This window comes from Danaus plexippus, chromosome 19 (assembly GCF_018135715.1).
Source record: "Danaus plexippus chromosome 19, MEX_DaPlex, whole genome shotgun sequence".
NCBI lineage: Eukaryota > Metazoa > Arthropoda > Insecta > Lepidoptera > Nymphalidae > Danaus > Danaus plexippus.
This window is the reverse complement of record NC_083549.1, coordinates 8,114,843-8,128,449: the sequence shown is the minus strand read 5'-3', so window position 1 is coordinate 8,128,449 and position 13,607 is coordinate 8,114,843. Positions and strand designations below refer to the sequence as shown.

The window sequence follows — 13,607 nt, the reverse complement described above, 5'->3', positions numbered from 1 at the left end:
CACACAAATTATAAGACAATCGCTTGTAGTGTAATTACGCTCGAGATTGTGAATGTAATAAATTAAAATTAAAACAATTCTATAAAAAATAAAAAACATTGATACATACGGCGGAGAAATACTAAAGCTATTTATTATTTGTTTATGTTTCTCTTTTTTAAATTTTCACTTTAACAACGTTGATAATAATTGACATTATATTAATTAATTATTATAAATCGTTTAGCAATCTAAGTGTTTGCGCACATCTCGTTATCTTGAGTGTTTGTTTACGAAAGCTACAGGAGACCGCTGTAATCTTCAATCAATGAGAGGTAGTCATACAGCAACTTGGAGTTTTATGTTGTCGTGACTGCAACTTGTATTTTGCAAAGAATTTATGTTTGGACAAAGATATAACGAAGAAGTGTTCGTCTTCCTTAGCATGCGGTCCATTTATTGAGTTATTTTAACGAACAAAGCAGGAAAAAAATTAAAAAGTGTTGTTAACAATGAATTTTTTTTGCCTTATAACAGTAGTACAAAATTCAGCTTAAGACAACAATAAAATTTAAATCACCTGTAAAAATCGTAATAATTTGATAAGCTTCAAACATAAGAGCTATTTGAGATTTAGACGACAATCAGTCAATGTGTACAAACCTTAATAATTATATGCGTCACACACAAGTAAACAAAACTTACATAAAGCCAAGCTCTGTAGACAAACACCGCAGCAGTATTCAAGGCAAACCATGTTGCGATGGTTGTTCAGTAAGTAAATAGAATAATCTTTATATTTCCATAACCAGCATTATTCAATTTTGAATGTAGGTATGTGTTCTAAAGTTTAAAAGCAAGTACATTACGAATCTACTTGTCCTCTTAGTAACGTATTATTTTATTGATAGACATTGAATGCTTTTGATGATATTGCTAATATAGATGATGTTACAGATTTTATCTTATTTCGTTATAGTTTCCGTTGCGATTTCCTTCGCCTCATCAATCAAAATCACTCTGATGAATCAGCCGGGCTTACGATTAAGTTTGGAGACGAATATTAACGGAGGCATTAGTATTATATCAGAGAGAAGTAAGAAACTAAACCTATACTTATTTATCATAATTGGTACAGTTTTGAAAAACAAATAAATGAAATGATTTCAATGGTTACAATGATATATATGTATATATATAATCATAATTTTAGTAAAGAAAGTAACATAAATATTAAGTTAATATTAGAGAATGAATTTTTCCTGAAATTAAACTTTACTTTATACAGGAGGTGTGGCATCCGTGCTCTCAGTAATAGGCTATTTTACGGGCCCTGAAATCGAAGTTGATCCGCGCTTAAATAATGTTGCTATAAAATTCACTAATAACACCTCAGTCAAAATAACAGCCACGAACGTTATGCGACCCAGAAAAGGGGTTGTAGTATTTGTTGACTGGGAAGCGCCTAGTGATATACGCTTAGGAGACTGCATTAATTTAGGTATTCGAAAGATATATAACTTTTAAATCTTAAGAAGCCTTGTGATCTAAGATAATATGAATTTTTAGATTCAAATCATTGGTACGGTGGACCTCAGCAAAAGCGTCAATTTTGGCCGATTGAGAAGCTCGTTCTTCCAGACTATTCTTATATAACGAAGGAAGCAGACAATTGCGGTGTCGCAGAGCCATATTGGCTCAGCTCTAGCGGAACATTCTTCTTCTTTGACAGAAATGTACCATTATTCGTTGATCAAAATACGATTGTAAGAAATGCAGCATGTTTCATAGCGGAAATTAAGCCTCCTTACACAAAACGGAGGAATCGCAATGATTTGGATTACGTGATCGGTATATTCGACGATGTAAGACAGGCCCATGAGTACGCCGTGGATGTAATTCTGAAGAAACCAAAAGGTCATCCCGACGAAAGAATGTTAACGCACCCGATCTGGTCGACATGGGCGAGACACAAGCGGAACATCAGCCACGATGTCGTTCTGAAATTCGCTGATGAAATAACTGAACATGGATTTCCTAACAGTCATATTGAAATTGATGATTTGTGGGAAAAATGTTACGGATCTCAAACGGTGGACGCGCGGCGTTTCCCCGACATGAAGAGCACCGTCGACGCTCTCAAAGACAAAGGTTTCCGGGTAACACTGTGGACGCATCCATTTATTAACAAAGACTGTGAGCCCTGGTACACCGAAGCTAAAGAAAAGGGGTAAGCTTGTAACTCATGAAACTTTCTAAGGACTTTATATATTTATATATTACAGGAAGAGGGAAAAAGATAGAAAACTAAATGATGGAGAATTGTTACAGGTATTTAGTGGTGTCCGAGTCTGGTTCAGTAGAAACTAGCTGGTGGAACGATAATGGTACAACCACTGCTTACATTGACTTCTCTAACGAAGAGGCTCGCAAGTGGTATGTCGACAGATTGAAGATACTTCAGCAGGCTTATGGCATTGACAGCTTTAAATTTGATGCTGGGGAATCGAGCTGGTCCCCTCAGGTTTGTTAATAGAAATAGGTGAGACGAAAGTTCACAGCATTCCAAGGATTCACCGTGCGGGTGCCGGATCCATCGCGTTGCAGGGAGAGGAGCTTTTTACAGTGACTGGGACTTGCGACCCAGGTGTAGGTTTAAGGGGCTCCTGTCTTTCGCGCGTTAAACGCTCACCTCCACCATCCAAATCTATCTAACCAATTTTGAAACGAACCTACTAGAGATGCCTTCAAAGGCCGATCTAAGAATGAATTAATGTTAGTTCTGCAGAGGCGTAGGTCTTTTAGTATGCTATTGAGAGTTTTAACTGTTATACTTCTGTTATACTTCTAGCGTGCATAAATTTTCGGCAAACCAATTCTTTGTGAGTTAATAATACTTATTGACCTTGATGGTATGACTTTTGGAGATGTTGGTCACCCGAGGAACCGTAAGCTCTCTTAACAGAACGTCCTTTAAAATTTATGAATACAGAAATATGTCTGGTCTGGAGGCCTACTCACAAATATCCTCCTGGACTCTATATCGTTTTCATACGTGTCCATCATTATAGTACAATCCGGGCGTCGCTTTAAGGATAAAGGAAATCTTGCCGTTTTATTTTATAGCCCTAGTGCCTCCTCTAACAAAAGCTATTGATTGGTCGTTTGTGGTAAATTTTTTTGGCGCTCTGGCTACCGAAAGACAAACCGCTTAGATCAAACGATTAAAAATCACGTAATTAAAAAAAAACTGTAAATTAAAATCCGCTTCTTAATGGACATGCCATATTTCAGATTCCAGTCCTAAACGGCAATGTTCTAGAGCAACCCGTCAGCATCACAGAAGCTTATGTCAGAACAGTAGCTGAGTTCGGAGATCTAGTTGAAGTACGGTCGGGTTACAGGTATAGAATATTAAAGTTAAAGATATTTCATAAAGAACATCTTCATCATCATCATCATCATCAACCTATCGGACCCCACTGCTGAGCAAAGGCCCCTTCTCGCATGGAAAAGGTTAGAGCATTAATCACCTCGCTTGCTCAAGACGGGTTGGCGATTTTAATCATATAATTTGAAATTATAAGACCAGGTTTCCTCACGATGTTTTCCATCGCTGTCTGTCAGTGGTGTCTAAATACTCTTAGAAAGTAGCCAGGTTTCGAACCCGCGCCCTCACGTATGAGAGGCGGGCTTTTAACCTCCAGGCCACCACGACTTTAATTTAATAAAGTACGGAATCTTAGCGAACGAATTTACATATTACATGAAATAAAACATTCACAGAACCCAGGACCTTCCCGTGTTCGTTAGAATGATCGACAAGGACTCATACTGGACCTTCGAGAACGGTCTCCCTACGGTGGTCACGACTCTGCTTCAGATGAACTTGAACGGCTACCCGCTGGTTTTACCCGACATGATAGGAGGAAACGGATATAACGCCCCTCCCACCAAGGAACTGTTCATACGCTGGCTGCAGGCCAACACATTCATGCCCAGCATGCAGCTTTCTTACGTACCGTGGGACTTTGACAACGAGGTTATAATTTAATAACTTAAAATACTTTGTGTGTTAAACATTTATGAGAAGAGAAATGAATAATTTTATGAAGGTAAAGGATCTTGCTGACCGGTTCTAAATATCGAAATACATATGTTTATGCAGCATGTTCAAGAGAAAATGAACTTAAATAACTTTATTGACAGACAATCGCCATTAGTAAGAAGTTCATCGACCTTCACGCAAAATATGCTCCGGCGATAATAGCAGCGTGTCGCCGTGCGGTGACGATGGGCAGTCCGGTCAACACGCCCGTGTGGTGGGTGGCACCGCGAGACCCCACCGCGCAGGAGATATGGGACGGTGAGAACATGCGATTATATGCTTACATGGACTTTTACAATACATATAATGTTAAAGAAAACCGGACACCTTCATCTAGTCCGCCCATCATCACGGACGCTGGCAAGCATTCGAACCGTAGAATTTAAGATAATAAAAATAAAAATATGGCAACGTTGACAAGATGTCTCTTGTGTTGTACAGAGTACATGTTGGGGGAAGACATCCTCGTGGCGCCGGTGCTGGCGAGGGAGGCTCGCGTCCGCGACGTGTACCTGCCCCCGGGCTCGTGGTGGGCTCAAGGGGACCCGAGCCGGGTGTACCCGGGCGGAGAATGGATCAGAGACTACCCCGCGCCGCTTGACACTCTACCTTACTTCGTGAGAACGTCCGCCCCCGCGATATAATACACAAGACAAACTATATTTGTATTTGACACATGTCATGTCGCGTCTAATATAATCTGTATCTGAGAATTCAGTCGTAACGTAAATAATGGCTGTTAAGAAATATTATTTAACACGAATGCTAACAGATGAAATGTTACATTAAGTAGTGATATGTGTTTATTTATACTAATATATAATTAATATAGTTTTAAGAGTTAATGTCTGAATTAAAATTTTCAACTGTCCGTTTTGTTTGACGAAGCAGGCTGGTGTCGGAACACTAATGAACATACTCATCAAAGGCACATACAATCCTCTTTATATGCGAAATAAAGATTTAACACATCTAATTTATTATATACAGGGCATGAGAAGGTTGGCAGACGTAAGGAAGAAATAAAAAATATGTCATATAATGATAGTTTAATTCTTATTAACAACAACTTCCTTGACGAGTCCTCTGCCCAGTATCTTAAAGTCTTCCACGATAGCGTCCAAGTTGACTCTATAAGGGGTCTCTGTGCCGCCGGCCGCAGGTCTCAGTGCGTTGGCGTTCAGTACCTGGCAGATATCATGTGTTATGTGAATTAAAATGTTTCATGTACCAGAAACTTGTTTTTTTATTCCCCGCTTCTTTGGAATGTCATAACAAACACAAATAAAACATTATTATTATATTTTATAATATTCAAAGACTAATAAGCTTAAAATAGTTCTCTAGCTATTTATAGTTTTATTTTTAAATACCGCCTCATTTTATTTTTGTCTATCTGTTGCATGTCGCATTACACTATGCGCAACATTTGTGCGAGTTGAATGAAGTTTCAGTTTCGAGGTGTTTAAGTAAAACCACGACACTGCTTATTTGAGACATATATATTATATATATCTGGCGTTACCTCCAGATGCCGTCCGTCTTCAACAGACGGTCTCCAGAGCACAGCGATGACGTCACCGCCGTACGGGTCATTGAAGAACACAGCGAACTCATCGTAGGCGCTCTGTGGAAGATGTCAAAGTAGAAATAATATAAGGTACATATATTTAGATCATGAGAGCAGCTCAGATATATAAAGGGTGTCCCAAAATTAACGCAAGATTTGAATTAAATAGAAAACGCCGTTTTTAGTCTTTTGATAGTTATATTTTTATTGACTCATAAAGTACATAGGATAGGGTTATGTATGGAATAACACATCAGACAAATGACCTCCACGGCTTTGCATGTACATGCGCACTCTTTTGTCGAAATTTTCCATGACCATTCTGCATAAATGTGGCAGAATTTCGTTGATGCAGCGTTGAAACTCTTCCTTTAATGCACGGGTGGTTGTGGGGTTGTTGACATAGACTTGTGATTTCAAATAACCCCATAAAAAGAAGTCTAATGGTGTTAAATCACACGATCTAGGAGGCCAATTTTGATCACCGAAACGAGAAAGTACACGACCTGGAAATGTCTCATGCAGTAATTGAATTGTTTCACGGGCTGTATGACATGTGGCACCGTCTTGTTGAAACCACATATTGGACACATCAATATCATCCAATTTTGGCAGAAAGAACTGTGTAATCATGTCGCGATATCGAGCACCAGTAACAGTCACTGCTTGACCAGCATCATTTTCAAAAACATATGGCCCAATTATGCCTCCAGCCCAAAATCCACACCATACAGTCACGCGTTGTGGATGCATTTGTTTTTCGACAATCACATGTGGGTTCTCCGAACCCCAAATGCGACAATTTTGGCGATTGACAAAGCCATCAAGATGAAAATGTGTTTCATCGCTTAGGATGATTTTGCTCGAAAAATCAGGGTCCATTTGTTGATGTTCAATAATCCATTCAACGAACTCTCTTCTCTGCGCATCGTCATTAGGCTTCAATTGTTGTGTTAATTGAATTTTGTAAGCATGAAGACACAGATCTTTGGTGAGTATACGCTGTAGAGAGGTTCTTGAAATTTGCAATTCTTGTCCACGACGCCGAATTGAGGTTCCTGGATTGTCAGCAACACTCTCACGCACTGCTTCGATATTCACATTTGAACGGCTTGTTTTTGGACGACCAGTGTGTTTGGCGTCTCCAACGGATCCAGTCTCCATGAATTTTTCAATTAATCTCTTCACAGTTGACGAAGTTAAAACACTATTCCGACCATATTTTGTATGAAATTTTCGAACTGCAGCCGCCAAGCTTTCACTATTTTTGAAATATTCTTTAATAATGAAGACACGTTGTTCTATCGTGTAACGCTCCACTTTTAATAACCCTATACTGTTAGCTGTCAAATTGCTTTTTTTTCAGGGTTGCCAACACTTCACTGCACAAATGACGGCAAATTCAAATCTTGCGTTAAATTTGGGACACCCTATACTAAAATATATCAAGCACGATGTGACTCACTCTCAGTTCCTCCAAATAGAACTCCACCGGGTTGAACTCCACCACCGGTATCAGTTCTGCGGAGCCGGGGTCATCGTGAGCTGGCGGTGGGCGGCCGGCGCCTACACGGCTGGAGTACCGCGGCACCAGGGACGGGACCAGGTGGATGATGACGTCATAGCCCACCAGGGAGGGGATGAAGAGGCCCTGGGAAATTAAAACAGCACTTCATTAATTTATAAATAAAATCACAAAGTATGAACGATCTATTGTATAGTTAATTATTTATATCTTCAGCGCGTGTATTAGTGCCACCCATCAGCGAGATTAAATCCATACTTCTTATACTTATGACTTATGGACTAAATAACTTTTGGTTCTCACTTACTTCCGTGTTGTCAACGCTTATACGCACACTACATACCAATAAATCGTCTTTCATCAGCTGCAGCGCCTCCTCCACGTGCTCCAGCGCTGCTCGCGCCAGTGAGACGGCTCGTGACGTCACTTCCGGTGCAAGTCCCCCGCTGCAGGCTCCAGGACACTCGCCGTCGAACGGGGTGACGATGAACACGTGCGGCCGGGGAGAGATCTCACGGTACTTGGTCTCCAGCTCGGACAACTCCTCACCTGAGGACAGTGATCAGTTCGTATTCTTGTGTTTGTTGTTCTCCACAAAAAAAAACTGCTGAAGGGATTTTGATGAAAATTTACAGTGTTGTAGCTCAGACATCAGAATAAGACATGGGCTATGAATTATCCCGAATCCGTGTAGTTTCCAGGGGATCACGGTTACATGTATAAACACAAGTGAAACGGGCTATAGACGTCGCTGGCGGTTGCTTACCATATCTTTAACATACTCCATAAATTTCTTGGAGGTCAATTTAAAATTTCAGACCATCAAAATCGAGAGGAATAACTAGTATATATAGAGCTCACGGGTCATGTCTCCGTTGAAGTCCACCACCAGCGGATCTTTGCCCCAGTCATGTTCTACGAGGAGGTTCAGCACCCTGTATAGTCCGGTGTCGTAGTCTCGTGGGGGAACGAGCGGCGCGGGCTCCAGGAACGTGCGGGCGACCATCAGCTCGGCCACCGCACCCGGGACCTGCAGCAGGTGCGCCGACAACCAGCGCTTGAACAGACACGCCGTGGGGGCGAAGGCCGAGTATCTGCGGTCTAGACTGAAATTATGATAATTCAAATGTGTATGAATAGATCCTAAAGCTCGATACATTAGTAGCAACCTAAAAGCCCGATATATGAACAGCAGTTGTTGGAAGACATTAAATAACAAGTTGTAATGAAATATTTTGTTTTGGGTTCTATTTAAAAACGACGTTTGGAAGTTTGTTTACATTCCTTATCTTGTCTCATTGGCTGGCTAGTATATGAGATTTCTCTATAACTCACCCGTGCAAGGCGCCTCTCAGTTTCGGCATGATGACAGTATCACAGTACAGCTGTATGCTCTCGTCTGTTTCTCTGAACGTGACGACTCCGCGCACCAACTCCCTCCTCAGTAAGGTGATCTCCTTAGCGTGTGCTATCCTCAGCCTGAACACCAGCCCATCTTGCAGCACGTCCAGGTGCTCGGGACGCGCGTGTGTCGGCAGATTGAACTGGCTCTTCAACTTCTCAGCGATCTGCAAATGAAACGCCGCTTTCAGACAGCGGAACGCCTCGATGTCCCCCGGCCACTTGCCGCTGTGACCTGGAATATGAAGCTCCTATCAACATGTTCTCCCGGTAATTATAAATTATTAGGAGACACTATCTCCTGTTCACAAATCAATCAATACAGAGTGAGGACTTGCTACAGCAGGAAATTCAGTATGATGATATTTTTGATATTAATAGAATTATATTATAAAGAAGTTTCAGACACATTCTTCTTATATCAATATAGACAACTCACTTAGTTCTATGACCATCCTGTTGGCGGGCACGTAAGGCGGCAGTCTGAAGTCACCCTGGTCCTTGATGAGACACGAATCTCCGCGGCGTCGCGGGTTACGCTCGCCGCGTCTCTCTGGAGGGGCGGGCTCCGTGCTGCTGAACACGGCCGACACCCCTGGTTGTGTTATATATATCTCAGCATGTGTGTCGCGTGTCATCATTTATGCCAGATATCTTTTAAACTTTGTGGTTATTGTCTGTGTAGTTCTCATAACAGAATGACCAGATATAACTGTTTCATTGCGCCTAATAAATATATTAGCAATAGCTCACTGCAGTTCATGTTAGAGATGGTTTTAAATATATCGCACAAAGTATGCAATTCAAAATCAATATCCCTAACTTGGGTCTTTGTATGGAAAATTAAGGTTTTAATTTTTTTGACGATTTGAAAGAAACTAAAGATAATTAGATCACATTAAGTCTCATTCAAAACTGAACTAGAGTTCGGAAGTGTTCATAGCATTGAAGGCAACCTTGCACAGAGCTGATGTCCAAAGGCAGTTCCAGGTCCGCGAGATGACTCCGGAGAACTGCGGCTGATGAACGAACGGCGGCCGACGAAGATGAAGCCGGCACGAGAGAAGACAGCAGGCGCGACCAGTGGAACACGGGAAACACGTCTGGAAAATTAGCCAATATAGCACAGTCAGTGACCAGGTGACCTTATACTAACACCAGCCTTTGCCAAACACCACACACAATACAGTCTCACATACTGAAACCTGCTCGTCTTTAGCGCCACTCACTACTCAGGAACATGGACTCATTGAGACGCGCTATACTAAATACGCGAACACCACACACAAGTAATAAATATGTGTTAAATAAGTGTATAAACTAGTCTGACACCTCTGTAACCATTTTAACTGATCGGCTTTGTAAGTGTGTAAGCGTAAGTTCAGTAATTTTTTTTTTTTTTTGCCGCCTAAGACTTTTTTTTCTTGCGGTATTAGTCTTATGTGAAAGTCTCGCAGCAAACCTATGAAGAGCATTATCGGAATAAAACCTACGAAATAAAGCTTCGACTTGAATTAGGACGAACTTTTTGGAAGACTGAGACATGACCTCAGATGGTAGCACCAGCGACTTGCATAGTATCATAGGTTATCAAGATTTCTTCTCTCTCTTGCTCTGGTAACTTTATGTACCAGTGACAGCTGTAAATGTGACGTCACCCACCATATTTGACCTTCATCAGGTAATCCACGATCTGCTTGGGAACAGTCCCCTGGCCGTCCCACACACAAGCCTCTGTTATAGACCCGTCCTGGAAACGACGTAGCTCGGACTTCTCGCCCCAAAAATCTCTAAAATATTATAACATTTCTACATTTAAATATAAATAATAAAGTGTAAAAAAATATGTTTCGTCATAACGGGTGACTTGTCTCTGATGATTATAAAATTAATGAAACATAAACTCTTTTCCGCGGCCTCTTCGAAGCAACAGTTTCTTAATAAAAAAAATATTCCTTTTTTTTTAAACACTCCAACCCTAATATTTCAGACAACACCCTCTTAATATGATTATTCCACTGACCACATTAAATGTTTTTTACGAATACAAATTTCTATGGAATAATGTTTTTTCGTATAATAATATTGCAAGTTATGTTTCCACAGTAATATATTTACCTGAACTGCTCAGCCTCAGGCAGGTCTGCGGAGGGACCTCTATCAACGGTACTCGACACCAACTCAGGATTCAGAATTAACCCAAAGGAAAGCCGCTCCTTATATCTAAATTTACATATATTATAAATTAAAAAAAAACTATAAACAAGCTATGCAACAACGTTATGAAAAGTATTCAAAAGGATAATGAAGTAGTATTTTAATAAAAAGACAAATTAAGATTTCTTATAAATCCCACAAGGTATGTATATATATGTATATGTATATATATAGACACACACACACACATATATATATATATGCGTGTGTGTCTACATATATCTTTCTATTGGTACTCACCCATTTTTTTTAGCACTCTCCATAACATTATTTATGGGCCAGGAGAATTCATGATCAACTAATTGTAGAACCAAATCCACTCTCTGCCCGAGACCTTTCATCAGTAAGTCATATAGGATGTTTGCAACCATCATTAAATGATCCAGGCCATAGTTCACCTTCAATGTGTTCGCAGCTCGTGATATAACAGCATCTTTCACAATTTTTAAGTCTCTAAAACTGTAATTTACAAACGAAAATACATTAAACATGTCACATTAATAATAGATTTGATGTATAACAATTTTCCATACATTTTTCTTAATACTAAAGGTCGTTTAAATACTTAAATGTAGCGTACCCAATTATATGGTCAAATTGAATGAGAGGTGTCACCGGCTTCATGAACAATGGAATAAAACTATTAATCTTAACATTGTCAAGTATCTCGATAGCCAGGCAGCTCTCCCGCCTCAGGGCGTAGTAAGTCCCTTTGCATAATTCCCACAATATGTTATAGCGTCCCGTCCTATCAAGGAAAACCACAGGAAAATGGTTGTGGAAATCATCCAAAGACGAATTTTCTTTGCAAAGCGTTATTCCTTTGACATCCCATTCAGATGATTCTGTAAAATATACACAGACATATATATGGCGTCTTTATTTTCATGTTTGATGATGTATTTTGTGTTATCAATGGATGGATGGATTTAATTTCCGTTCCACCAGTAAGTGCTGATGAAGCCATGGAAATATGCTCATAATGATAAAGACAACATCGCTATGTATCACACTATAGTCAACAATTATTATTTTTTATTTTTTATAATATTTTCGATCTTAAAATGCTATTAAATCATGTCAGCTATATATACATATAATAATATATAGTATATATTACAATTAATATAACAGTGTTGCCATATTGTAACGATGTTTACCCGTAAATTTATTATAATTACTCACTTAAAGCAATCCAGATGTTCCTCACTATCTGGTAACTGCTCATGATGTTGTTAACCCTCTTGTTTTGAACAAAATATGCTACCAACATACTAATGATATATCCGGAGACTTTAAGCTTCCTCTGCCTCACCCAGATCTTAAGTAAAACAATGGCCTGTTTTAAATTTTCACTATTAAGTATTATTTGTTTTAAGAATTCCTGATTCACATTGGCGGTGAGATCTCTGAGTACACTGCTGTTATAGTACGGGGTGGGTGTGAGTGTTTCATTGGTATCCTTTTTATCGTTTCCCAGAAGCCAAGATTCTCGTAAATTATTTCGGTCGGGTGCAAAGCGATGAAGTTTATAAGCTTCCGCCTCACATACCAAATCCAGATTTACAGTAATAGCTTTGCCGAGCTTACCACTTGGCTTCATCGTTATGATTGGTTTTGTCTCACTATTAAGATAAGAATAGTTTATTTCGTCAATACATTCATATTTACCCAAATAAGATGCAATATAAGCGAGGTAAGCGGCGCGTTTTAAATGGTACTTGTAATTAATGGAGTCGTTTTTAGCGTATGTCTCCGCCGGGACGGATATTTGCAAATCGACTATTAATTTTGATTTTATACCGCACCCCAGAGCATATGATCCTACAACATATACATCTTGGAATTTGTGAAATTTGAAAATGACTTTTGTTTTTTGTATCTCTCTGCATAGCGGTATGTGAATTTTTAATTTGTCTTCAAAGGATTTTTCACTCAAGTCGTACTCTGTTTCGTCATTTGTAATTGAAAGTAAGTAAGTTTTCAAATTATTAAACCATTCCGTGAAACGTTTCGTGGTTTTCTCTTTGACTTTGACTTCTTCGAGCACTTCTTCGACTTGAAGACGGAAGAGATTGGAGTTGAAAAGCTGTTCCGTTTCCTGAAGCCGATTCAATTCATTTGCTGTCGGTTGCCTGTATAAACTTTTAGTTTTAATCCGCTTTTTAGCCTGACCGTCGGAATCTTTAGGCCTTTTACCATTTTCATTCAGAATATTAGATTCGGTATCGTCCTCTGACACTGAATTTCTCATTTCCTTAAAATTATCAAAAATCTTTAATATAATTGCTAGGTTATAAAATATTTAAAATTTACTATGATATAAAAGAAGACACTTACGAGTAAAACCATCTGCAAATTCTTATTATAAACCTACGTTATACTATTCGACTCAGTTCAGTTAAGTTCTTCAAACTTAAATTTTTTTCATCCGTGCTTATAAACTCACACTTCCGACGAATTTTAATGTATTACCATTAAAATAACATCGTATAGTGAATGCGCAAAAGAGCCAAAGTCGTTTTTAAGTTATCTCAATATTTTCTTTTGAGATCTTATAAACATAGTTTAATATTTAAGGAGAGGTTATAATTTTGTAAACAACACGCTGGATGAATGTGATGCATGTCACATGTGACATTTGTCAAAGTCAGAATTTTATTTGGCAACAAGTAGTAAGATTTATTCTAACAAATAAAAACGTTGACGTTAGCAAAATATTAAACTTATCCAGTGAGAACGAAGAAATAGCTTATTTAAAAAAAAAAACTTTGTGACCTGCATAATCTTTTACTTTTTTACTTTGC

At 39.1% G+C, this 13,607-nt stretch overlaps 2 protein-coding genes across 2 annotated transcripts; one reads left to right on the top strand and one right to left on the bottom strand.

The window, feature by feature from the left end:
• Positions 1–685: 685 nt before the first annotated feature.
• LOC116768129 (myogenesis-regulating glycosidase-like) lies at positions 686–5,324 on the top strand. The gene is made up of 9 exons (XM_032658778.2): positions 686–753; positions 959–1,075; positions 1,268–1,480; positions 1,549–2,209; positions 2,311–2,503; positions 3,274–3,383; positions 3,766–4,021; positions 4,189–4,345; positions 4,529–5,324. The coding sequence occupies exons 1-9, from the start codon at positions 735–737 to the stop codon at positions 4,729–4,731; spliced, it is 1,929 nt and encodes a 642-aa protein (XP_032514669.2). The 5' UTR covers positions 686–734; the 3' UTR covers positions 4,732–5,324.
• LOC116768131 (nucleolar protein 6) lies at positions 5,122–13,422 on the bottom strand. Its single transcript, XM_061523645.1, has 14 exons — positions 13,141–13,422; positions 11,986–13,057; positions 11,381–11,645; positions 11,041–11,259; positions 10,702–10,806; positions 10,246–10,373; positions 9,540–9,686; positions 9,023–9,178; positions 8,518–8,818; positions 8,044–8,288; positions 7,526–7,731; positions 7,123–7,308; positions 5,613–5,714; positions 5,122–5,274 (listed from the first exon to the last, which is right to left on the bottom strand). Exons 1-14 carry the CDS (start codon positions 13,150–13,152, stop codon positions 5,137–5,139), a joined length of 3,282 nt encoding a protein of 1,093 aa, XP_061379629.1. The 5' UTR covers positions 13,153–13,422; the 3' UTR covers positions 5,122–5,136.
• Positions 13,423–13,607: the final 185 nt, after the last annotated feature.